At 46.6% G+C, this 24,243-nt stretch overlaps 1 protein-coding gene across 8 annotated transcripts; it reads right to left on the reverse strand.

The window, feature by feature from the left end:
* Positions 1 to 4,948: 4,948 nt before the first annotated feature.
* FAM110A (family with sequence similarity 110 member A) lies at positions 4,949 to 23,782 on the reverse strand. 8 transcript variants are annotated; one of them, XM_069073870.1, is made up of 3 exons: positions 23,669 to 23,748; positions 10,501 to 10,606; positions 4,949 to 7,290 (listed from the first exon to the last, which is right to left on the reverse strand). In XM_069073870.1, exon 3 carries the CDS (start codon positions 7,113 to 7,115, stop codon positions 6,087 to 6,089), a length of 1,029 nt encoding a protein of 342 aa, XP_068929971.1. In that variant the 5' UTR covers positions 7,116 to 7,290; positions 10,501 to 10,606; positions 23,669 to 23,748; the 3' UTR covers positions 4,949 to 6,086. The 8 variants fall into 8 exon arrangements, with proteins under 8 accessions (XP_068929971.1, XP_068929970.1, XP_068929972.1 ...); XM_069073869.1 differs by lacking the exon at positions 23,669 to 23,748 and adding an exon at positions 12,279 to 12,550; XM_069073871.1 differs by lacking the exon at positions 23,669 to 23,748 and adding an exon at positions 12,279 to 12,550 and having other exon boundaries at positions 10,501 to 10,700.
* Positions 23,783 to 24,243: the final 461 nt, after the last annotated feature.

A 24,243-nucleotide genomic window follows, 5' to 3' on the forward strand; every position in this document is an offset into this window, starting at 1 on the left:
GCAATGGGGATAGACCCTAGAGGGTAGCTATGGGCAAATGCCACACTCCCTTTTCACAGGTAAAAAAAGGAGTAAAGAGGAATACAAAAAGAAGATGTAACAGGGCCTGAACTCATATCCTGCAGTCCTTTCAGTCTTAGGGAAGGTTTTTGCTCCAAAGGACAGAAGAGGTATTCAGCAGCCTTGGGACAAAGCAGAGTAGAAAGAGCATTTAACCTGGATGCAAAAGCTTCTGGTTTAAATACTGACTCTTTTGACTGGGTGATTAACATTAACCTCCTCTTTGGACTTCAGCTTTCCCCTGTTTAGGCTAATCAAGCCTGGTCCCAAAGAAGAGTTGAGAAAATATATCTCCCACTGGAGAGATTAGAAGGAAAGAGGGGACTAGGGATATAGAATGATAATGCACGTTTTCAGAAGAAATCAGTTATCAATATGCTCTAAATCACTATTGATTAGAGAAATGCAAATTAAAACAACTGTGAGATACCAACTCACACCTATCAGATTGGCTAACATAATAGAAAATGACAAATGCTGGAAGACGTGTAAAAACTGGGACACTGATACACTGTTGATGGAATTGTGAAATAGTCCAAACATTTATACCCAAAGGGCTACAAAACTGTGCAATTTGACCCAGCAATATCATTACTAGATCTGCATCCCAAAGAGATCAAAGAAAAGAGGAAAAGACCTATTTGTACAAAAATATTTACAGCAACTCTTTGTGGTGGCAAAGAATTGGAAACTGAGTGGATACCCATAAACTGGGGAATAGCTGAACAAGTTGTAGTATATGAATGTAGCATATGAATATACCGAATATTATTGTGTTATAAGAAATGATGAGCAGGCAGATTTCAGAAAAACCTGGGAAGACCTATATGAACTGATGCAAAGTGAAGTGAGCAGAACCACTGTACACAGTGACAGCAATATTGTAATGATGATCAACTGTAAAAGACTTAGCTGTTCTGAGCAATAAGATGATCCAAGAAAATTCCAAAGGCAACTGAAAAATATGATCAAAAATACTATTTACCTCCAGAGAGAACTGATTGAATCTGAATGCAGACTGAAGTACAATTTTTCACTTTCTTTATTTTTCTTGCTTTTTTCTTTTGCAACATGGCTAATACAGAAATGTTTTGCATGATTTCACATGTATAACTGATATTAGATTTCTTGCCTTCTCAATGGGTAGGAGGGAAAGAATTCAGAACCCAATTTTTTTTAAATGAATGTTTAAAATATATTTTTTTAAAAAGAAATGATTAACAGGATGGTTTCAGAAAAACCCAGTAAGACATATGAATTGATGCAAAGTAAAGTAAGCAAAACCCGAAGAATATTGTACACAGAAACAGCAATGTTGTAATGATGATCAGCTGTGAAAGACTTTAGCTATTCTGATTAACATGATGATCCTCTGACAATTCCAAAGGACCCATGAAAAAGGTGGCATCCACCTCCAAAAAGAGAACCGATGAACCCTGAGTGCAGATCAAAGCATACTTTTTAAAACTTTTAAAAACTTTAACTGGGAAATATTTAACAAAATATAGTTGTTGGGTTTTTTTTTTAAGAATGATAATGCACATGCTATTGGAGGAGGTAAATGCAACAATTGGTTCTGATTAAGTTTTTTTTTTCTTTTTTTAATCTTCACTGAGAATCATAGTGGGATAGTAGAAAGAGAGCAGTCAGCCAATCCAGGAAGCCCTAGGTTCTTATCTTGCCTTTGATACATACTATGTAACCCTAGTGCTCTAGGCAACTTTCTAAGATTGTAAATCATAGCGCATACTAATCCACATTGGCAGAGGAGTTTCCTCACCAGGAGTTCCCTACATCAATGAAATCAGAGACCCAGTTACCACTGGCTACAAGGAAAGGTCCTCTGGGTGGGGGTGGTAGGAGAAGGGGCAGGAGGGGCAAGGAGAGGAAGAGAAATGAACTTAGAAATGAATGTGATGTGATAATAAAATGCATCAGCCCAAAAGAGGATGATGACGCTAGATCAGCCTCTCAACTCCCCCCTAGCGCTGATATTCTGTAATTCCACTCAAGTTTCCCTCGGTTGATTAGAAGGGATAGAGAATATGGATTTGGCTGGGGAGAAGGTGCTGGCTCAGCAGGCTCGCCTAGCCTGCATAGGAATACCAGCTGCCTGGCGCCTCTCTCAGCCTTCCTGTCTCCTAGGCCTCCCTGGACCCTGGCCCTTTGCCCTCACACCTGTCTTTTCTGGGGGCCCAGGAAAGTCACACCAAAAAAGCTGGACCCAGTTTGGAGTTGGGCACACCTGTTCCAGACCCTCTGGGATGAGGGAGAATGAATCACAGCATACTAGGGCAGTGTGACCCTGGACAAGTCTGCTGGTCCTCTATTTCCCCATCTGTAAAATAAGGGGGTTGAATTTGATTATATTTACAGTCCCTTAGGGCAAAGTCATTCTGTGTTCTGGGCTGACATTCTACGAGTGTGATTCACGGTGAATAGAAATATGCCTAAAGAAGGCAAGGAAGGGGGAGTTTCCTCCAGGGCATAGGGGTAGCCAATCTCACCCCATCCACACCCAAACCCATACAAACAGTACTAAGCTAAAATCAGGTGTCCCAGGGGCAGGCTTGGATTGGTTACCCTCACCTTAGACCCCTCCCCATCACGGAAGAATACTTAAGAGACAGCTACAAGCCCCAACACACCCCTAAGGGCTTTGGCAGAAGGCACTGTTGCCATGGCAACAGTTATGGCTGCTTTTCTCCTGGTTCTATGCTCCCCAGAGAATCTGCAGGGGACATGCTAAGTGTGTCACTGGGTCAAAGAACCAAAGGATGTTCAAGCTGGAAATGATGGATTTTAAAAGCACATATAGCTTCTTCTGGTTTAAGGGATTCTCAATAATTCAATCGAACAAAGATGTATTAGGTACCCGCTGTGTGCAGAGCACTGTGCCAAAGGAGGACAGAAAGGTCAGATGAGGGAGGGGGAGTGGGAGGAGTGCCAGGTGGCACCAGGGGCACTTGAGACTGATTTTATCAGTACAGAGAACTCCCAGTGTGGAAACTCCCTTTATCAACACAGAGCAGCAACTCTGTACTTTAGTCTTAGAGTATTAGTTGGGGCACCCTGAGGTTAAGGGATTTGTCCACAGTCACAAAGCTAGTATGTCTGAGGCAGGACTTTTGAGTGATTTCATGGCTAGCCCTCTATCCATTATACCATGCTGCTTCATAAAGTTTAGATAAAAACATAAAATGTCCTAGATAGTGCCAAAAGGGATCTTAGCATATAATCCAATCCTCTTATTTTACAGAGGTGGAAAAAACTAAGGCCCAGAAATGGGACATGACTTGCCCAAGGTCACATAAATGAGTCAGAGCTGGGACTAGAAACTAGGTCTCCTGATTCTTAAGACCAAGGCTCAGTTTAGGAGTCGTCTGGCTGTCTGACAAATAGAGGCCTATTTGCTGCTGGCTGGGGCAACTTGGATACTTTTCAACAACCACTTCAGCATCAATCGGAAATCTCCTTTCAATGCTCTCACAAAAAACTACCATAAAAACCTCCAACCGACAAACTGATTAGTGTTTTCCTTTCCTGATCCTCTGGCCAGCAAGATCCCCAGGGAAAAGAGGAAAGCGTTTCTCCTTCCCCAGCCTCAGCCTGGCAGGCCTAGCAGCTTCCCAGCTACCCTCTTCCCTAGGCACTCCAACCAAGTGGCCACAGCTGTCATCTGGCTCCTCCTTCCTTAGGCTGCCTCCCTCCACTCACCCCTGAAGCAATGACAGGGAAAAACAAAAAGTCTAAAATGAAGGCATCTCAGAGTTCCAAATCTGGATGAGGCTTTGGAAACCCTCTAATTCAACATCCTCATTTTAACAAAGAGGAAACTGAAGCCTGGAGACTAGAAGTGACTTGCCCAGATTCCCACAGTAAGTCCATAAGATCATATATTCTGAACTGGAAGGGATCTTGGGGTCATGGAATCCAATCCCTTGCATTTTACAGAGGAGACTGAGGCCCAGAGAGAAAAGTAATTAAACAAGCATGCCAGTAGCGTCAGAGCTAGGATTGGAACCCAGGTGCTCTGACTACAAATTCACTGCTCTCTCAGGATCAGGAAGGTTTCCTAACTGCCTATTCAGTGTGGGTCTCTGTCTGTCATTCCCCCAACCACTCCTCCTCCCTGCTCTTTCTTTGCATCTCCTGTTTCTCAGACCTTCTCCCTTTGTTCCTCAGATCTTTCTTCCTCTGTGAGTTAGAACAGGAGTTAAGGAAGAAAGCTGGCTGTGGTGAGAAGAACTGGGTGAACTAAGACGTGGCCTTAGAGATCATCTTATCTGAGAGTTCTTAACTTTGGGGTTCACAAAAGCCCAAGGGGTCCATTCACAGATTTCAGGGCATCTGTCAACTTGAATGGGAAAAAAATGCATCTTTATTTTTAATAGCCTTTGGTTTTCTTTGCGATTCCTTGTATTTTTTATGTATTTAAGAACCTGACCCTGAGTAGTCCCTAGGTTCCACTGGGCTGCCAAAAAGAGCCAGGATGCAAAAGAGGGTAAAAGTCCTTGATCCAGCCCAACGCTTTTTCCAGATGAGGAAATCTGAGGCCCAGAAAAAGGAAATGACTTGCACAAAGTCACACACAGGCAGTAAAGAAGCAGGACCAAGATTCAGATTCATCTCCTCTGGAACTTCAAACCCAGTGTTCTTTCTACTATCCTAATTCCATGCTGGCCCTTTTAATAGGCCAGGCTGGACTAGGCCTGAGGAAGACTCTGCCCTCCAAAATCTCAGCTTATCTAGGGAAGAGTTAATAATTACTGAGGGCTTCAAAGCTTTGGTCTGTCCTCTTTCCCCCTCCCCCCCGCCCCCTCAACACACACCCCCCCAGAGCCAGGGCCCAGGTCCATACCTTGAAAACAGGAAACCAACAACAGTGTTTTCAGAATGTGACTTTTTTATCCAAAGCAAAACCACTTAGGTTTATTAACAAAGAGCAAACTCCAAAGAAGAACAACAGGGGTCCAGCTAGTAGCATGGTGAAATTGGGTCCCCAGAGCTCAAGGGAACAGAGAGACTAAGAGTCCAATTTCTTGGGGAATCTGCCCAGCAGAAACAAGGTAGTGAGGGTCTATCTAAGAATTATCATCCCCCCCAAACCCTCCCTTCCCCCCACTACACACACACACACACATACACACTCTCTTTCTCTGTGACTTCAAGGGAAGATGCGATGCTGAGGGCACCAGAAGAGACACCCTAGCACATACTAGGTGTGCTCCCTAAGCCCTAACTAGGGATAGAGGAGATGGTTATCAGAAGAGAACAAGGAGAACTGGTCATAACCAGCCTCAGCACCAGGTCCTTCTAATGCCAGGCTCGTGGACATCCTGGTGCCCCAAGCTCCAGATTCACTCCCATGCTGGGAAGGGCTGGCTGCCCTAATTCACATTCTTCCACGGGCAGCCACCAGGCAGGACATCGGCCCAGCAGTTTGTGCTGGGAATACCCTGGGAGGATCTGGGACAAGTTGGGGTGGAGTAGGGGAAGGGGATCTCGCTTCCTATGAGATTTTCCAACCATACACTCTGGCTTCTTCCTTCCTCTCCTTCAAACCAATCAATCAACGAAAAGAAGGAGCTCAACAGGACCTCACATTGGTCTGGGATTCCACAGGTTGATCCTTTCTCTTTGCCCCCAGAACCACTACTGGTTTCCTCTTCCACCTCCCTGAAGGGAGGGGAATCCCACACCACCACCACCACTTTCTGCATTTGTCAGTGTCCGCTTCCCATTAAGTCTACTGAAAGGGGTCTAAGGAGGTCACATCTCTGTTGAAGATATTGGCCTCATGGAACCCAACATGCAAGAAATCTCTCCTGAAGTTCCTGGCCCACCAATCCTAGGTTGGATTGCCATCAAAATGTCCAACAATAACCCTGGAGCCAGGGAGTGATAGGGAGGGAGTGCCTCTCCCCACTGTGGGTATCCACAAGGATGTCCACAGGATCTTTTTGTCCCTCCCAAGAGGAGGCCCAGACCATCCCTTCTTCTCAGGAGCACAAAGCTAGGGGCATTTAAACATTGGAGCCTCTCTGAGCCGCCTCACGAGCCTGCCGCAGCCCATACAGCCACTTAATGACACGGGCATTTCGCTCAATGACAGAGACACCATAAGGGGTTCGATCTCTGGCCCTGTCCTCGGCTGTGGCCTCGCTGCGCTGGGAGCGAGTGCCCTCTGAGCTGCTGGTGCTGACACTGTGGAATTTAACTGAGACTATGTCCGAGCTGGCCCTGGCAAAGTGCTCCACACCCAGGCCACGGGCTTCCTCTGGGTCCAGACCACAATAGTTAAAGAAGCGTTCGAGGTCAGCTGTGGCCCTGGAGAAGCGGTCACTTAGGTCTGACTTGGAGCGGTGCAGGTGGGTAAGACGTCGAGGGCCCTCTTGAGGACTGGGGCCTGGTGAGGTGCCCAGATTAGAGCAAGGGCTGGCAGGTGAGCTGGGCATGGCCCGGATCTGGGGCTCCCCAGTGGGCCGGACATCCACTCTGCGCACTGCTGCTATGCTGGGGGGTCGAAGAGGAGTAGGAAGGGAACCCTCAGTGGCAGGGCTCATTCGCTTCCCATCTCCCAGGGATATCCGACTGAGGCCAGGTGAGGGGCCTGCCTTCCACTTGCGTTCTGGAGGAGGGCCATCAGGTAGGGGTGTAGGGCTGTCACACAAGTTAATGAGATTGCTGAGGACATCCATGTTGAGGGAGGCCCGAGCTCCACAAGCCTCTGCCCGACGGCTGCCCACACCTGGGGACCGGCGATTGGGTGTCAACATTGCTCTACGAACTCCAGGGCTAAAGAGGGGTTGCTTCAAGAGCAGGGGCTTTATGGGCTCCTGGCGGGTGCTGGCCACCCGCAAGCTCTTCACGTATTTGGCCTTGTCTGCCTCCAGCCTCTCCACAGCACTGGGTTTCCGGACGTTGCCTTCACCCTGGCGTCTGAAGTATCCAGGCCCTTTGGTAAGGATTCGGAAGGGCATGCTAGAGGCACAGGCTGCCCCAGGCGCCACTTCCTTCAGGCTGCCCGCTGTGGGCAAGGTCTCCACAGGCATGACTGTCAGCTTTTGCCACTAAAGCACCCCGGGGACCTGTGGAAGCTGAAGCCGAGTTCAAGCAGGAATCGGGAAGAAATCACATACCCTGGGCTGGTCACTGGAGGGGGGTGGTAGAGACAGCAACAGCTGGGCGTCTTAGGCTCCTGAGTCTGCTACAATACCGTCCAGTCCACTACAGGAAAAGAAAGGGTGAAGACTGTGAGGCAGAGGTTCTGTGGCCAGAAACCCAGCTCAGACAAAGGCACAAAGGTATAGTATTGGAGACAGCATTGTGCACTTCTGGTCACCCTACCCCCCCAACCCCCATCCACCAACACCCCCAGCTGGAGAGCCCAACTGAATGAATCCCACTAGCTCCCTTCCCTATTTCAAGGCCCCAGGCCCCACCCCTAGCTGGGTTCCCCTCTCACCCAACAGCCAATCAGCACACAGAAAGGAGTTTCAAATACAACCCCAAGACATGCCCCCTCCACACACTCTTCATTCTCCCAGTGGACCAAGAAAAGATGGGAAAAGGAAGGGAGGGGGGAAATAGAAAGATGGAGGAGGGGGAGGGAGAGAGGGAACAGGGAGAGATGAGGGACAGATGGAGGAGGTGGGGAAGATGGGGGAGGGGAGCTGGGAGAAGGGAGAGATTGGGGTGAGGGGAGAGACAGAAGGGAGACAGAAAAAGAAAAGAGAAGGAGACTGGGGAAGATAGAGGGAAAGACAAAGGAGAGGAGAGACAAGGAAAGAAACAGACAGAAGAGTGAAGAGGAGAATGAGACAGTGAGGAGATGGGAAAGAAGCAAAGAGAAGGGAGATAGGAGAAAGATGAGGGAAGGAAAAAGAGATGGGGGAGTAGAAAGGGGGGATGATGAATAGACAAAGAAAGAGATGGATAATGAGAGGGACCTAGAGGAAAGAGAGAAAAAGAAAAATAGAATGGATGAGAAAAGAGATAGAAATGAGGAAGAGAAAAAGGGAAGAAAGGGTAGAGATGGGAGTGTGAGGGAAGGCAGAATGAGAGAGAAAGAATTACAAGGAATGAGCAAGATGAGGGAGGGAGGGAGGGAAAAGAATAAAACTTTAGAGAAGGGGGGAAGGAATTAAGAGTAGTAAGTCTGCAAATTCCCTTGCCTTCTTCAGAGGCTTTCCCCCACCCAGGAGGCAGGTAGGCGGTGTGCTGCTACAGCCTGACTTTGGCAAATCCCTACACCTTTCTGGGCCTCCGTTTCTTCCTCTGTAACAATGAGCTGATGGGAGTTGATTCACCCCAAAGAGGGCTCTGGCCCTCTCTTTTCCATAACTCCACATGCTCTGCCAGAAATACTACAGTCCTAGCACTTCCTGGCCTTGCCAAATAAAAGGGAGGCAGTGCATGGATATTAGGGGCCAAAAGTTCCCTTCCTATTGGATCACAGAATTAAGAGAGTGGGATGGGATCTTGGATATCATCTAATCCAACCCCGTCATTTTACAAATGAAAAAAACTAATTACAAATTTAAAAAACTATTTTTTTAATAAAAAAAAAAAACCAAAAAGGTTAATTTGGTAGGTCCAAGGTTACAGAGCTAGAATTTGAATCTGATTCAATTCAAGAGGAAGATAGTATGTAGTTACGGAGAGAGAAGCTGCTTCAAAGCCAGGAAGCTTTTGCCACATGCTGACTGAGTGACCCTGGGCCAGTCATTAACCTCTCAGTGTCCTAGGTAACTCTCTGTACTCTAAGTTGCAGAGAAAGTACAGACCAGTATTGATAAAGGAAATTTCTCTCTGGGAGCTCCTTTTACCAATGAAATCACATGACCAGTCCCAATCCTCCAAAGCAAGTTCCAGTGTCCCTGATCCAGGTTCTCTGCTTCTAAAGTCAGACGGATGGGGGAAAGCTAAGTTTCTGTCACTCTTTCCTCATGCCTGCCCTCTCACCCCACTTAGCTTCAGTTGAGGCAAGCAGAGCCCCAGGCTCTATCTAGTCAACATGTACACAATCCCACTCCAATGCCAATGGAGGAGGGAGGGCAGGACCAGGCAAAGGATCTTGCTCCCCTCCCTCCCAACAGCAGCACCAAGGAACCAAAATACCAGCATATGTGATTCACCCTAGGTCACACAAGCCAGGCAGTGGTGAAGAACCCAGGTCTTCGGAGTCCCCAGTCCAGAGCTTTCCCATTTATCCTTTCCTTTCCACCTCCACCCCCAGAAAGAATACTCTGAGATGGCTGGCTGGGATATGTTTGTGTGTTTGGGGAGGGGGGAAGAGGCCTTGGCCTCTACACACTTAGGCTTAAAGGGCTGACACTGGACGCATCTTTCAGCAAACAGTCTATTTTCTCCACTGTCTCTCCAGAACAGGCCCAAGCACTATAGTAGGTGTTTAATAAATACTTGTGAGATGAAACAAGGTAACAGGAGACCCTAAGGTTGGGAGAGAGGATCACCAACTTCAGAACCAAGGAGAGGGCGAGAAGCTGGGGGGCACAAAGAATGGTTCTCTCCATGAATTCTCTCTAAGAGTCAGGAGACCCTTCACCCCTCTGGGACTCTGTAAAAGGGGTGAGAAGAGGGGCCTGAAACCCAAGACACTCTGCTTGGGCCTTACCTGAGCCTTCAGTCAGTCTTTTAATGTATATATATAATATTATGTTATTACTTTGTATTTACTTACTTGTGCCCATGATGAATCCCTCCACCACTCCAGTCAAAAAGATCTGAGTTCAAATTCAGCCTGAGACACTTACTAGCTCTGTGACCCTGGGTAAATCAGTTAATTCTGTTTGCCTCAGTTTCCTCATCTGTCAAATGAGCTGGAGAAGGAAATGGCAAACCACTCCAGTATCTTTGCCAAGAAAACCCCAAATGAAGTCATGAGGAGTCAAACATGACTGAAATGAGTAAACAATAACAAAAACCCATAGGGCCTGGCTCATAGCAGATATGCTTAGTAAATGCTGGTAGAAGCAAAATGCACACAAGCTAGCCAGCTCAAGCAAAGTCACCTTCTCCTCCTGGCAGCTCCAAGCCCCTGGCTAAGTGACCTGCTACTAGAAGTGTGGCTGCCTTCCCTCCTCCTGCCCAGGCCCTGGGAGCTCACGAAGGCACCTCCCAGAGGCTGCTGGTGGGGGAGAGGCCTGCAAACCAGTCAGACTCGTTGCCAGCAAGAGCTCACTCCCTGGGAAGGAGGTCACCCATGCCAAGGGCCACAGCACTCCACCCCCTGCAGATGGGCCAGCTGAGTTTCCATAATTCTGCTGTCCTCACAAATCCCTCATTCCCAGAGAGAATGATCCCAGAGATCCAAGCCCAGGGAATGTGAAGGGGACTATACTTTACCCCAAAGGAATGGCTAGGGGATACCTCAATAGATGCCTACAAAGGAGAAGCCACTGGAGAAAACCTTACCTTGGCCTCAAATTCAAGAAGCCTCTTGGTTAACAGGGTACAAAATGGACCTCTGAGCCTCCTTCAAGCTTCCAAAATATTAGTTCTTTCTGAATCTTCAAGCACCCTAAGCATGGGATTAGATAGCATATATAATTTGGCCCATTTTACAGACAAGGAAACTGAAGCTCTGAAAGGTCACGAGGCAGGGAGGGAGGGTCCTGTAAAGGAAAGAGCTCTAGAATGTAAGTCAGAACCTGGATCTGAAGAGTCTCTGCTACTACTAGCTGTATGACCCTGACCTGACCTCTCTGGGCCTCAGTTTCCTCATCTATAAAATGGGAGAATTTAACTAGACAATCTCTAAGGTCCCTTTCAACCCTAGTGTACAGAAGTATTTATAGCAGCTCTTTATGTGGTGATCAAGAACTGGAAACTGAGGAGATGCGCATCAACTGGGGAATGGCTGAACAAGTTGTGGTATATGATTGTGATGGATTACTACTGTGCTGTAAGAAATGAGGAGCAGGCAGACTTCAGAGAAACCTGGAAAGACTTAGATGAACTGATGCTGAGTGAGGGGAGCAGAACCAGGAGAATACTGTACACAGTAACTGCAACACTGTGCGATGACTGACTTGGATAAACTTATCTCTTCTTAGCAATGCAAGGTTCTAAGACAAAGCCAAAACGCTCATGATGGAAAATGCCATCCACATCCAGAGAAAGAAATATGGAGTCTGAATGCAGATCAAAGCAGACTATCTGCTCTCCTATTTTTGTTTCATTTCTTCTTTTTCATGGTTCATGCCATTGGTTATAATTCTTCTTTGCAACATGACTAATGTGAAAATATGTTTAATGTGAATGTAGATGTAGAGCCTATATCAAATTGCATGCCATCTTAGGGAAGGGGGCAAGGAGGGAGGGGGAGAAAATGTGGAACTCAAAAGCTTGTAGAACTTAATATTGTAAACTAAAAATAAAATTACAAAAAAAAAATAAAAGGTTCCTTTCAAGTCTCAATCCCATAATTCTAAGTGTCAAAGTTCGCAGCAAGGGGATTTGTTCAAAATTTGTCTCCATGCCCTGCCCCAGCCCAGCCCCAAAGTCTAGCCAACAGTCAGTTGTGACGGGTTTTCAAATGATGCGCCCAAAACTGCTGGCACACCCCCAATGAGTGACTCAGGGCAAGCAGAATAAATGGCAGATCAAGCAAGGGAAATGTCCCCAGAACCCAGTCCATGGGTCCCCTGCCCAGAGGAGCTAACCTATCTCCCCCCTAAAGAGTCCTGGGAGCCAAATCCCAGAGTCCTGGAGTACCTTCTATACAGCTCCTCACAGTGAAAAAGGGGAGGGGGTGGAATGCCTCTTGCTGGGACTTTTTCCCTCTTGCCCCAGTCCCTCCTTGTCTGCCAGAACCAACAAAATTAACAAAGGCCCACTGGTTCAGACCCTGAACATCAGCCTTCTCTCCTCTGCACACATATATACACACAAAAATGGTCTCAATTTTCCTCCTCAGACTCTGTGCCTCAGGTAGGGAATGAAATTCTGCTGGGGGGTGGGGAGAAGGGAGGAAAGAAAGAAGCATCTTCATCCCAAAACCTCAGAGCCACTGTGTGACTAAGGCATTAGCAGCATGGGGGGGTGGGGGGGGAGTTAAGGGGGGGGGAGACTCACCAGTCACCTAAGAAACAGTCCCCGCATAAATACTCCCCTTAACCCCCAAGCCTATCTTCCCAGGGCTCACCTGTGCCTCAAAATTCCATACACCAGGTCGAAAGTCAGCCACATACCTGTCCGTACTCTCTCCAGCCGCCAGTCCCCCTCTGCTCTGCCCTGCTGTGAGCTGGCTCCCCTAGAGCTCAGGTAACCCGCCTATGCGCAACTTCCTGCTGCCATCCACTGGGGAGCTGGAGCTGCCCTGGCCCAGGTGTTACCTGAGAAGGAACCAGGGAATGGGAGGGAGCCCCTGATTCACACACACACACAGCCCTGCCACAGAGCCCAGAAGGCTGAGGGAGGAGCTGAGGGCCCCAGGTAGCACACTGCAAGAGCTGAAATCAGCCGTGACCCAGGCAAGGGGGAAGGCCCACAGAGGGCGGAGACATCTGAGCACTTAGATCCCAGCCCCACCTCCAGGAGGAGTGCTTCCAGAAGCTCCAACCCAAGGGATTCTGAGTCTAAGACAGGCTCAGGATCTATGAGCATGGATCGGATCAGAATGGGATGGTGGCCATTTGGAGCACAGAGGGTCCGAGCTGAAGGGAACCACAGAACAGGATGTTAGGGCACAAAGGGCAGCCTGAAGTCAGAATCAGGAGACAGGCTCTAGTTCTGGCTTTTGTAATATCTCTCTATAAGACCTTGGACAAGTTACTTCCCCTGTCTGGGCCTCAATTTACATTTCCATAAAATTGAGAAAATCATACTTGTACCACCTGCCCCACCAGACTGTTGGAAGGAAATACTTTGCAAAATGCTACAGAAATGTAAGCTGTTGTTATTGGGGGGGGGGGGGGGGGCCACCATCTGCCCAGACACTCTAGAGGAGACTCCCAGCTCAGGCAGGTCCCTTCTGGCTCTGAAATTCTCAGATCCTGTCTTCCCACCCCAAACCCAGAGGGCAAAAGCTCTTTCACTCTTGTCTTTACAGCCCAGTGCCTGGAACACAGTGGGCACTTAATAAATGCTTTCCAACTGGATGCTTGATGTACTGATTTCCCCTCTGGCACTGCTGTGCTCTGCAACCCCAAGCTGGTCCTCCCAGCCTGTCCAGAGGGGAGGGAGGAGCCCTGCCTCAGGATGAGGGAGGGGAAGAGAACGGGACATAAGGATGATGGAGGCAGGGAAGGGTGTGCAGGCTGATCATCCAGTAAATAGCCAATATTTCTACAATACCTTAACATGTATTTATGCTATTGTTTTCCTACCTCTTCCTTATCCTTTCTATATTAACTTAAGGTTAATAAAATGAGGTTGGGCAGGTGATACTAAGCCCATTTTACAAATTGTGACCCTGAGGTTCAGGAGGGCAAAGGGAATTTTCCAGGGTTATACAGGGAGTAAATGGCAGAGCTGTGACTCAAATCCAGGTCTGATTTGCAAATCTAGCGTTCTTTCAAATAATTCCAACAGAGCAGAGCCAGGCCTATGAATCCTAACAATGGTACTGAATCAAAGAAACTTCTGGAGCTGGGTCCCCCCTCCCCCCTTTCCTGGCAAGCACACATCTGTTCCTGGGAGCATAATGGAACAAGGTGGGCCAAAAGGGAACCCAATCCCATATCCTCATCCCTATGGGCAAGACCCTAGGCCAGCTACCCAGGAAAGCAGGTGGGGTGGGGGGAAGGTGACTCAGCAGGGACGAGTCTCTGTCTTCTCCCCTAACTATGAGTCAGCCCTGAAATGATCACCAACCTGCCCACCCACCCCTGAGGCACAGACCGGGTCACCCTGGAACCTGAGCTGCCAGGTTTTTCCAACCAAAGGTCCCAAAAGGAAATCGATCCATATCTTCCTCTCCTCTCCTGCCCTCTCTGGGCAGGATCAACCAGCTCACATGCCAGCAGGGGCAGGCAGGCCATTGTAATGGGAAAAAATGGATTGGGAATTTAGGAGTCTTGAGTTCTTCGGGGTCTCAGACACAAGCAGATTAATTTTGAGCAAATCACTTCATCCCTAAGAGATTCTATATCCTCATCTGTAAAATGGGGATGATACTTGTTCTTCACAAGGTTCTTGTGGAAGACTGAAAGCCTTAAAGTGGCTATAGAAATGGGATGCCTCAGGCAGGGCCAGCTCTCTGGTAAAGTCAACAAGGAGTATCCAGTGGATGACCAAGCATGCATGGGTCTTTCTCCTGGTAACCAACTTCCCAGCATGTCTCAAACATCTAGAACTGCCCTTATTTATCCCTTAAAGACTGACCATCCAGGAATTTACCAAAATCTTTAGAGTCACGGACTTTAGAAGAGAAAGCAAGCTTGGAAGTCCCCTAGGCCAAGCCACATCTAGGCCGTTCACTTCTCAGATGAGGAAGCTGAAACCCACAGAGGTCCAGAGCCTTGAGCAAGGTCACCTGCGCTGTAAGTAACAAAGCTAGGATTCAAACCCAGGTACTTTGATTTCAAATCCAGAGTTCTCTTAACTTTACCCTGCCTTATAAACATGTTTTTATTTCCAGCCTGTATCACACCCCACACCCCCCCACCGAGAATGAATTCCATGGGTTTGTTTGTCCCTGAGATAAAGTGGGAATCCTTTTAGTTCAAAGATTTTAAGTGGGCAAGAGCCAGATATAAATGGAAAGAGTCTTGTGCTAAGAATAAGAAATCTGGACTAGATCTAGCTGTAACACAAACTAGCTGCATAATCTTGGGCAAGTAATTTACCCAGCAGCCTAGCACAGTGGAAAAAGAGCTTGGAGTCCGGAAAGACAAAAGTTCAACTCCTGCCTCTGTGGCCATAGACAAATCACATCACCTCTCTGCATCTCAAGCTGCCTCAGCTGTGAAATGGGACAGTAATACATGTGGTACATGGATAGAGCAATGGGCTCGGAATCAGAAGACCTGGGTTCAAAATCTGCCTCTGACACCAGCTGGGTAACCCTTGGTACCTCACTGAAATTCTGTGGGCCTCAGTGTTCTTATCTGTACAATAAAGCATTAGACTAGATGACCTCTGAGGTCCTTCCAGCTCTAAATCTACGATCAAAAGACTGCTTTGAGGCCCTTTATAATGAGCTTTTGCAAACCCTGAAGCACTATATCAATGTCAGGCACTGCTATTAATCTCCTTCCTGATAAAATGAAGGAAGTGCACTTAACAGTCCTCAAGGTCCCTTCCAGCTCCACATGCTCCCTTCTAAGATCATACCTTTAAGTATTTCCTGAACTACAACTACCTGCCCAGTCCTGTGCTGTAGAGATATAAAGATAAATAAGATGGGTTCCTGGTTTTCAGGAGCTGAAGTTAGAGGAATAAGAGTCACATCAAACAGAAGCCAATAGGACATAGGGGATGATGCCCCGTTGTGCCCTTAGTGTCTTTGGACTTTGCTTTCAGTGGGCAAACAATGTTTTGGCAAACATTTACTGAGCACCTGCTCTGGGCAGGGAATGAAAGAGGTTGGGTCTAATGGGAGAGAAAAATTACATCCAAGAAAAGATCACTAACAAGCCCGGGTTATCTAAGCTTAAGATCCTATGAACAGGAAAAATAGCCAACTATCCCTTTTTTAACCAGGTCCCTTCCTACTTTTCCGGTTTTCTTACTCCTGACTCCCCCTTCACATACTCTCCAAACCCGTGCCAGCCTCCTTGCTGTTGGTAGTACAAGGCACACCATCTCCTGACTACAAGCATGCTCCCTGGCCATCTCCCATCCCCAGAAATGACTCCCTCCTCATCAGCTTCCCTGCCTCCCTTTGACAAGAAGCCTTTCCCAGTCCTCCCTAATCTTCATACTCTCCTCTAAGACCACCCTCAATGTATCCTATCTAGAGCTTGTTTGAACTTTGGTGTTGGTATGTTGTCTCTTCCATCAGACTGTGAGCTCCTTGAGAACAGGGACTGCTGACCTTTCTTTGCATCTCCAGAGCTTAGCACAGTGTCTGGCACATAGTAAGTACTCAATAAATGCTAACTGATGAATGGCTGGCAGTAGAAGGTCAGGGAAGAACTCAATCCCTGAGTAAAATTTAAGGTAGATCCTGAAGAACAGGAAGGGAGGGAGGGAGGGAGGGAGGGAGGGAGGGAGGGAGGGAGGAAGGAAGGGAGGAAGGGAGGAAGGAAGGAAGGAAGGAAGGAAGGAAGGAAGGAAGGAAGGAAGGAAGGAAGGAAGGAAGGAAGGAAGGAAGACAGTTATTGGATTACAGAATCTAAGCTAAGAGGAACCCAAGAACACTTCTGGTCCAGTCCCTTCCTTTTACAGATATAGAAACCGAGGTCCAGAGAAGTTAAAGGTCTGTGTTCTATATGACCAAGGTCACACAGTCCTGGACAAGGGAACATGTCTCCTGTGTCCTGAGGACAAGAAGCCCCTACTGGCTGGGCAAAGGGTGTACTGGGACAACAGTGGATGACAGGCTTTTAGGATAACATGGAGGTTCTCAAATGTCATACTGAAGGCTGGGAAGCAACTGAAAGTATTTATTTGAGAACTATCTCTTTCAAGCTTCAACATGTACCTTTTAATTCTGCTTTCCTGGGATGTGTAATGCAATGGAGAAAGCCCTAGACTGGGCATCAGGAATCCTAGATCTTTATCCTGTCTTTATCACTGACTCACTTGGGTGATCTTAGGCAAATCATTTCCCCTCTCTAGGCTTCAGTATCTTTCTTTATCAAAAAATTAGGGGCGGCTAGGTGGCGCAGTAAGTAAAGCACTGGCCCCGGAGTTGGGAGGACCTGAGTTCAGTTCTGGCCTCAGACACTTCACAGCCACACTAAAAACTAGCCATATAACCTTGGGCAAGTTGCTTAACCCAAATTGCCCTCCAAAAAGCAAAAAAAAAAAATATTGAACTTAGGTGAGCTGGGAAGGGGAGATGAGGTCCACAGACATCACCCCACCCCAATCCATCTCTGCCATCCTCTTTGCCCAACTGTTAGAGAATTCCCATAGGGCAGATGAGGATACTGAGGCAGTCCCAAAGCCAGAACTCCAACCCAGGTCACCCGATTCCTAGTCTAATGCCAGCTCTACTGCTATTTTTTTCCCTTGGGGTGGGACTGAGGGAGGGACAAGTTAGAATTCCCCAGTAGAAGAGTTTCTTTCTGGGTAAATGGATGACACACTGATGATACACTTGAAATAAAAAGTCTAGGGAATTCTACAAGGGGCTCCACCCTCCAGGGTTTCTTCCTCTGTTCTCAGGACATGCCTGAGCCCAAGCTAGCTGCCTAGGCCCCTGGTCTGTGACAGAGAATGGTCCCTGGTGTGAAGCCCCCATTCCTCAGCTGCTTCCCTTCCCCTCCCCCAAGCCTTGCCCCTCACAGCTCTATGCATTTAGAAGAACAGTGTAGTAGTTATGAAGAATTCCTAATCCAGGTGTCAGAAGATCTAGGTTTGAGTCCTAATTCTGTTACTGCCTTACAGTAGGACTTACCCTTTCTGAATTTCAAATATGCTCATCTGACAAATGACAGGGTTGTCCTACATACAACAGGTTCTGAGATGCCTTTCAATTCTAATGGTCTGCAGTTAAAAAGACAGAGAAGTTGAATGGAAAGAATCCAAGAGTCGATTAAGGAAATCTGGTTTTGAATCCCAACTCTAATAACACCTAAGAGCTATAAGAATCTATTGGTCACTTAACATCTCTAAACCTGTTTCCTCACTTGTTTTAAAAAAAGAAAAGACTACCTTTGGACATAGGGCTGAAAAGGACCTCTGAGACCATTGTCCAACCCCTTCATTAGGGCTCTAAGGAACTGGAGAACTAAAGTGACTGGCCCACTTACTAGGTACTTATCTTGGGTCAAGTCACTTAAAACTCTTATTTGCCTTTAGCAGATACTCAGGACTTGTATAGCAATAAGTAAAAAGGCATTTATTGATTGATTACTACTTGCCCAAGCACTTTGTTAAATTCTGGAGATACAAAGACAAAAGTAGCACTTTCTCTGCCTTCTAGGAGTTTACTAATTCAAAGATAACTTTCTTCCAGAGGGGGAAACTGCTGGATAGAGCACTGGAATTGGAATCAGGTCAAATCCAACCTCAGATACTTACCAGCTGTGTGACCCTGGCAAGGCACAAGACACTTAACCTGTTTCTCAGTTTCTTCAACTGTAAAATGGGGAGTATTAATAACACCTACTTCACAGAGTTGTTTTGAGGATCAAATGAGATAATTTTTATAAAAACTCACTTAGCACAGTACCTGGTATATAGTAGGTATTATATGCCTACTTATTCCCATTCCCTTTCCTCTCCTTAGTGGACAGTGCTACACTTGGAATCAGTATGAATCCTGCCTCAGATACTTATATGACCCTAGGGTTGTCACTTAACCTCTGTCAACCTGAGTTTCCTCATCTGTAAAATGGGGATAATAGCAGCAACTACCTCAGAGGGTTGTTGTGAGAACCAAATGAGATAAACATGTAAAGCACTTTGTAAACCTTAAAGAGCTATACAAATGCTAAATATTATTATTAAAATGGGAATTATTAATCATTCTGTGATTGAGGCACAAGAGGCTCCTTTTGTAGTATAAGGAATAAGTTTACAATGAAAAATGGGCATTCTTGCCCTCCAACCCTCACTGTACCCAAGGGCATCCTCATTAACAAGCCAGCTGACTACAGCAAGTAATGCCCCTCCCTGAGGTATGGGACTTGGGCTTTACCCACACAGTGCTCTGATTACTGAGGGGAAGCAAGCCCCAGAGACAGTTCTCAATTAGACATCTGGGCACAGCCCTTTAACTCCAGTTCTAAAACTCCCCAAGACTAGTTCTGGCTTAACTGTTTTGGGGAAAATAAGACTTAGGAGGGGGTGGAGTAAAAAGAGAGGAGATATATATTGTGTTGGTTGGGAAGTGTCTGTTGTGTCAAAACAATGTGTAATAAATACATCAGTTGTTGGGGCTTTTTTTTAAGTCCCCAGTCTCTTGCAAAGTCCTGGGTGAGGCATCTGGGGCTTTTTATAATCAGGACAGTTTTCCTCCTACCTAACTCTTCCTACCAGTTGCTGTTTCCTTTTTCAGTGGAGGGTAACCCAGCCCTGACTAGGGAAGCAACAAGGCCAGATAGTGTTCCCCTTCCCCTTGTCCTCTCTTTTCTCCAGGCTAACCCAGGAATCAGCGGAGTCCTGCTGCCCATGGGGCTTGGGAAGGAATTGAGCTGGCAAGGTCATATCCATTTCAAGCCAGCTGTTGCCTCACTAAAATGGCCCCAGACCCAAGCAGCCCCTCAGGCACCGCTCCAGAGCCGGCTGGCCCCAGTGGTATTTCTGGAGCCTCACCTGATCCCCCTGTGCATGTTCCAGCCTGAGAGGGCAGGACCAAAGTCTGGCCTGGTTCATCACAGCTGACTTTTTCTGTGTGGCCCTGGAAGGCAGAGCTAAGATCAAGTTGGAGATTTGGATTAAACAAGGTTACAAACGGACAGATTTCAGTTCAATAGAAAACAAAACTTCTTGAGAAACACAGCTACCTGTCAATAGAATAAACAACCACATGAGGCAGTGAGCTCCCTGTCACTGGCAGAGTTTAAAGGCAGAGGTTGCTAGAGATAGTCTAGAGGAGTTAGTATGGTACATTGGAAAGAAGCTGGGAATCAAACAGAGCCAAGAGATCATTGTTCACAGCAACAGCAATGCTGTACAACGATCAACTGTGAACGATTTAGCTATCCTGAGCAATACAATGACCCATGACAATTCTGAAGGACTTGGGATGAAAAATGTTATCCACCTCCAGAGAAAGAACTGATAGTCTGAATGCAGATGGAAGCATACTTTCTTTAGCTTTATTTTTCATAGGTTTTTTTCTTTCTTTCTTTTTGGTTTATGTTCTTGCAACATGGCTAATAGGGAAATATGCTTTGCATGACTGCACATGCATAATCTATATCAAAGTGCCTGCCTTCTCAAAGAAGGGGGGGAAGGAGATCTGGAACTCAAAAATTATAAAAAAGAAATCAATGGGGGGGAGGCTAGGTGGTGCAGTGAATAGAGCACTGGCCCTGAAGTCGGGAGGAGGACCTGAGTTCAAATCCTGACCTCAGACACTTAACACTTACTAGCCTTACTAGCTGTGTGACCTTGGGCAAGTCACTTAACCCCAACTGCCCTGCCTTCCCCCCTCCAAAAAAAAAAATGAAGCAAAATAAAAAATAAAATAAATAAATGTTAAAAATTTGTTTTTACATGTAATTGAGGGGAAAAAATAAAAGCATTCTTTAAAAAAAGGAAAGAAGCTGGATTTTGGAGTAAGAAGCCCTGGGTTCATATTCCAGCATTTTTCATATTCCAGTACTTTACTATGCTGGGCAAGTTAATTCCTCCTCAATTTATTCTAAAGCACATTGACTATTTACATTGCCTTTAGCACCCTGTACTTTGTATTACATTTATCCTTGTATATGTTAAACCTACCACTTCCTAACTAACCCCAGGAATCTGTTAGCTTCCCAGGGCAGCAGGGATTTTATTCTCTTCATCTTTCTATCAGCAGGGCACAGCACGGTGCCTTGCACAGAGAGGCACTTAATAAAGAACTACCCAATAGAACTGAAAAGAATCTTAGTGTCATCATACATTAGAATATTAGAATATAGAATATTATCATACATTAGAATATCATATATTAGAATATTAGAAGGGAACTTGGAGCTCATCTGGTGCAGCTTTTGCTCAGATCGTGAATCAGCTCCACTGCATCCAGAATAGCTAGTCTTCTAACTTCTACTTGAATACTTCAAGTGACCTAGGGCTCACTAGCTCTTAACTGCCAGATCCAATGGTCTTTTCTCAGTTCTCATCCTTCCTGACCTCTTTGTAGCTTTTAACACTGTCATCCACACCCTCAGCTTCACTCCTACCCTGGAGTCAGGAAGAGAAATGAATTCAAATCCAGCCTCAGAGACTTAATGACTTCAACCCTGGGCAAGTCACTTACCCTGCATACCCAGTCTCCTCATGTGTAAAATGAGCTGGAGAAGGAAATGGCAAACCACTCCAGTATTTCTGCCAAGAAAATCCTATATGGAGACACAAAGAGTCTGAAACAACTACCACACCCTCCCCTTCTGGGTAGTCTCTTCTTCCTCAGCTTCTGTGACGGTGTGCTCTCTTGGTTCTGCTCTTACCTGTACTACTGCTTCTTCTCAGTCTCCTTTGTTAGAGCATCCTCTTCCTTTTACCTGCTAAACGTACATGTCTGCTAGGATCCTATCTTGGGCCTCTTCTTTGTTGATCTCATTAACTATTTGGAATTCACTTATCTCTATGCATTTTCATTGAAATCTCTACATCCAGCCTTCATCTCTGCCTTGTATTACAAAATTCCTGCTGGATATCACCACCTGGATATCCTAGACATCTAAAATTCAGCATGTTCAAAACACAACTTCCATCTTACTTGCAAAGATAAAATCATCTGCTTGATTTTTAAAGCCCTGCATAATCTGGTCCCTTTCTACCTTTCCAGTCTACTTTCACCTTCCTCTGCCCTCCACATGTCTGTGACTCAGTGACACTGGCCTCTTTGCTGTTCCTAACATAAGACATTCCATCCCCCAACTACAATCATTTTCACTAGCTGTCTCCCATGCATCAGAATTATCTCCCTCTTCATCTCCCCTTCTTGACTTCCTTCAGATACAAGAAAAAAATCCCGCCTTCTGCAAAAAGCCTTTCTTAGGCCTCCTGAATCTTAGTGTCTTCCCTGTAAGCTTCTCTCCAATTTATCCTATCTATAAATTGTGTATACAGTTATTGACATGTCTCCCTTAATGGATTGTGAGCTCCCTGAGGGCAGGGTCAGTTTCCTACCTTTCTGGCACATAGTAGGTACTTAATAAATGCTAATTTGACTTGACTTGTTGACAGTACTACTATCTCTCCTTCCAATCACTCCACTGAATAACTCTGAAGCTATTCTTTACCCCTTCACCCTCCCCCAACTCATATATCCAATTAGTGCCAAGTCTTACTGAAATCCTATCTCCACTACATCTCTACTCTCTACTCACATAGCCTCTACCCTAGTTCTAGCCCTTGTGAACTCTCCCCTGAAAGGCTAGAATTGCCTCTCCTAATTAGTCTCCCTAACTCCAGCCTCTTCCTTCTGTAATTCATATCCCACAAAACTGCCAAATTGATATTTTTAAGAAAAGGTCTATCCATTTCAGTTCCAGCCCCAAAATCTTTAATCGTTCTTTACTGCCTCCAGAATAAAATAGGAAATCCTTGGCCAGGTAGGTAAAGCCATTCACACTGCGGTCCCTGTCTTCCTTCCCCACTTCATATCATACCTGTCACACGATCTCTGTTCCAGTCAAACTGGCCTGCTGGCTGTTCCCCATACATTCCATCTCCCATTCAGTAGCTTTTTGAACATGCTTCCCTCCAACAGGGAAGTAATGAACACCCCCCTCACCTCTGCCTGACAGAACCCCTATTCCCCTTCAAAGCACAGCATCAGAAGCTGCTTTGCACATAAATCCTTTCCTGATCCCCTCAGCTATTAGCACTCTCTCTTGAAATTACTTTGCATTACTTTGTATAGGCTTTGTATTAACAGATCTGGTTACACGCTGCATCCTTCCAGCAGACAATTCCTTTTTACCTCTGTATTCCCAGTGCCCTACTACATAGACATGAAATGAGTGCTGAAAACTAAAAATAAATATTTTTTAAAAATTCATAGCCATAACAGTGCATCCCACATAATTACAAATAATAATGATGATTACTAACATTTATACAGCATTTATTATATGCCAGGCACTGTGGTAAACTATTTACAATTATCATCCCATTTGATTCTAACAATAAACCTAGGAGGTGTGTGTTATTATTATCCCCATTTTACAAATGAGGAAACTGAGGCAAAAAGAGGTAATTTCTTACTTGTGCACTGACTTGAAGGATGCCCAATCTATTCCTTTGCTGGGAAGCTCTGAATGTTAGATATCTTTTCTTTATATCGAACCAAAATTGGTTTCCCTGGAACTCAACCTTCTTCCCATTGGTTCTACTCTGAGCGGGCTAGCTAGGTAGGAAGGAAGAAAGTAAAGAAAGAAGCCTTGTACCTGCAGCATCCTCCTTTCTCAGAATGTGTGGACTGCCTCTAAGAGCCCCTTACAAAGAGCGGACAGGGGGTAAGAGAACATCCAGCCAGTCGTGCTCCCTCGTGCATGTGGGGCCACAGGCACGCTCCCGGGGTCAATGCGGGGGGCGGGGGTTCGGCGGCCATCCAGGGTTGGGTCCCTACAGATCTCTTGCCATTTGTGTAACCGTATGATTTGGAGAGGGAAGAGATGCTTCGGGATCTATTAGCCCGACCCCACCCCACCCCCTATTTTTAAGGATGAAGAGAGAGGGTGGGAACCTGCCCATTGTCACCGACCAAGCGCGAAGCAGCAGAGCTGGGAGGCCAAACAGGCCCTACCCCGCGATGCCAACCCAGGATCCCTCGAGTTCATTCTGACCAAGCCCCGACACTCACGTGCCCACCAGCCAAGGGGCCCGTAGCGACGCCCCCAGGAGATCCTCAGCGCTCCCGCTGCTCCCACAACACGCACACCGGAACTGCCCCGCCCCTCCTCCCCGGGATCCCAATGGAGACCGGCCGCTCCCAATGCCTCCAGGTCGCAGGCGAAGGGGGAGAGTGGATTGTTTCTTCCCTCCTTCTGGGGAGTCGGGACCCATTCGATGTCATTTTCCTCCCCTATGACTAAACTCTAATTTGTCAGGTTTTTTCTTCTGGTGGATCTCCAAGGTCTCTCAGGCCGGAAGACAAGAGAACGGGTTATTTACTATCTGAGTTCCCCCCCTACAGTGAGCAGAATGGTTCACCCCGGATACACCGATTGGTTCCTGGGTTCCCTTCGAACTCCGCGCTGCCTTAGTTGCTAGGCGACTGTGGAGAGGCTATGCTTTATGAATGAAGATTGGTTCCCTTGCTCTCTGTCATACCTGCCCCACTTCAGAAAGCGCCACCTCTGGTCTGTCCTCTGCCCCTGGCTTCAGGTCCCTCCACGCTCCTTGTCCCCTTCTTTCTCCTTTCTTCGCAGACTGTCG

Source organism: Petaurus breviceps, unplaced genomic scaffold (genome assembly GCF_028583685.1).
Source record: "Petaurus breviceps papuanus isolate PSGF00001 unplaced genomic scaffold, PetGlider_PUasm1.0 90879, whole genome shotgun sequence".
Taxonomy (NCBI): Eukaryota; Metazoa; Chordata; class Mammalia; order Diprotodontia; family Petauridae; genus Petaurus; species Petaurus breviceps.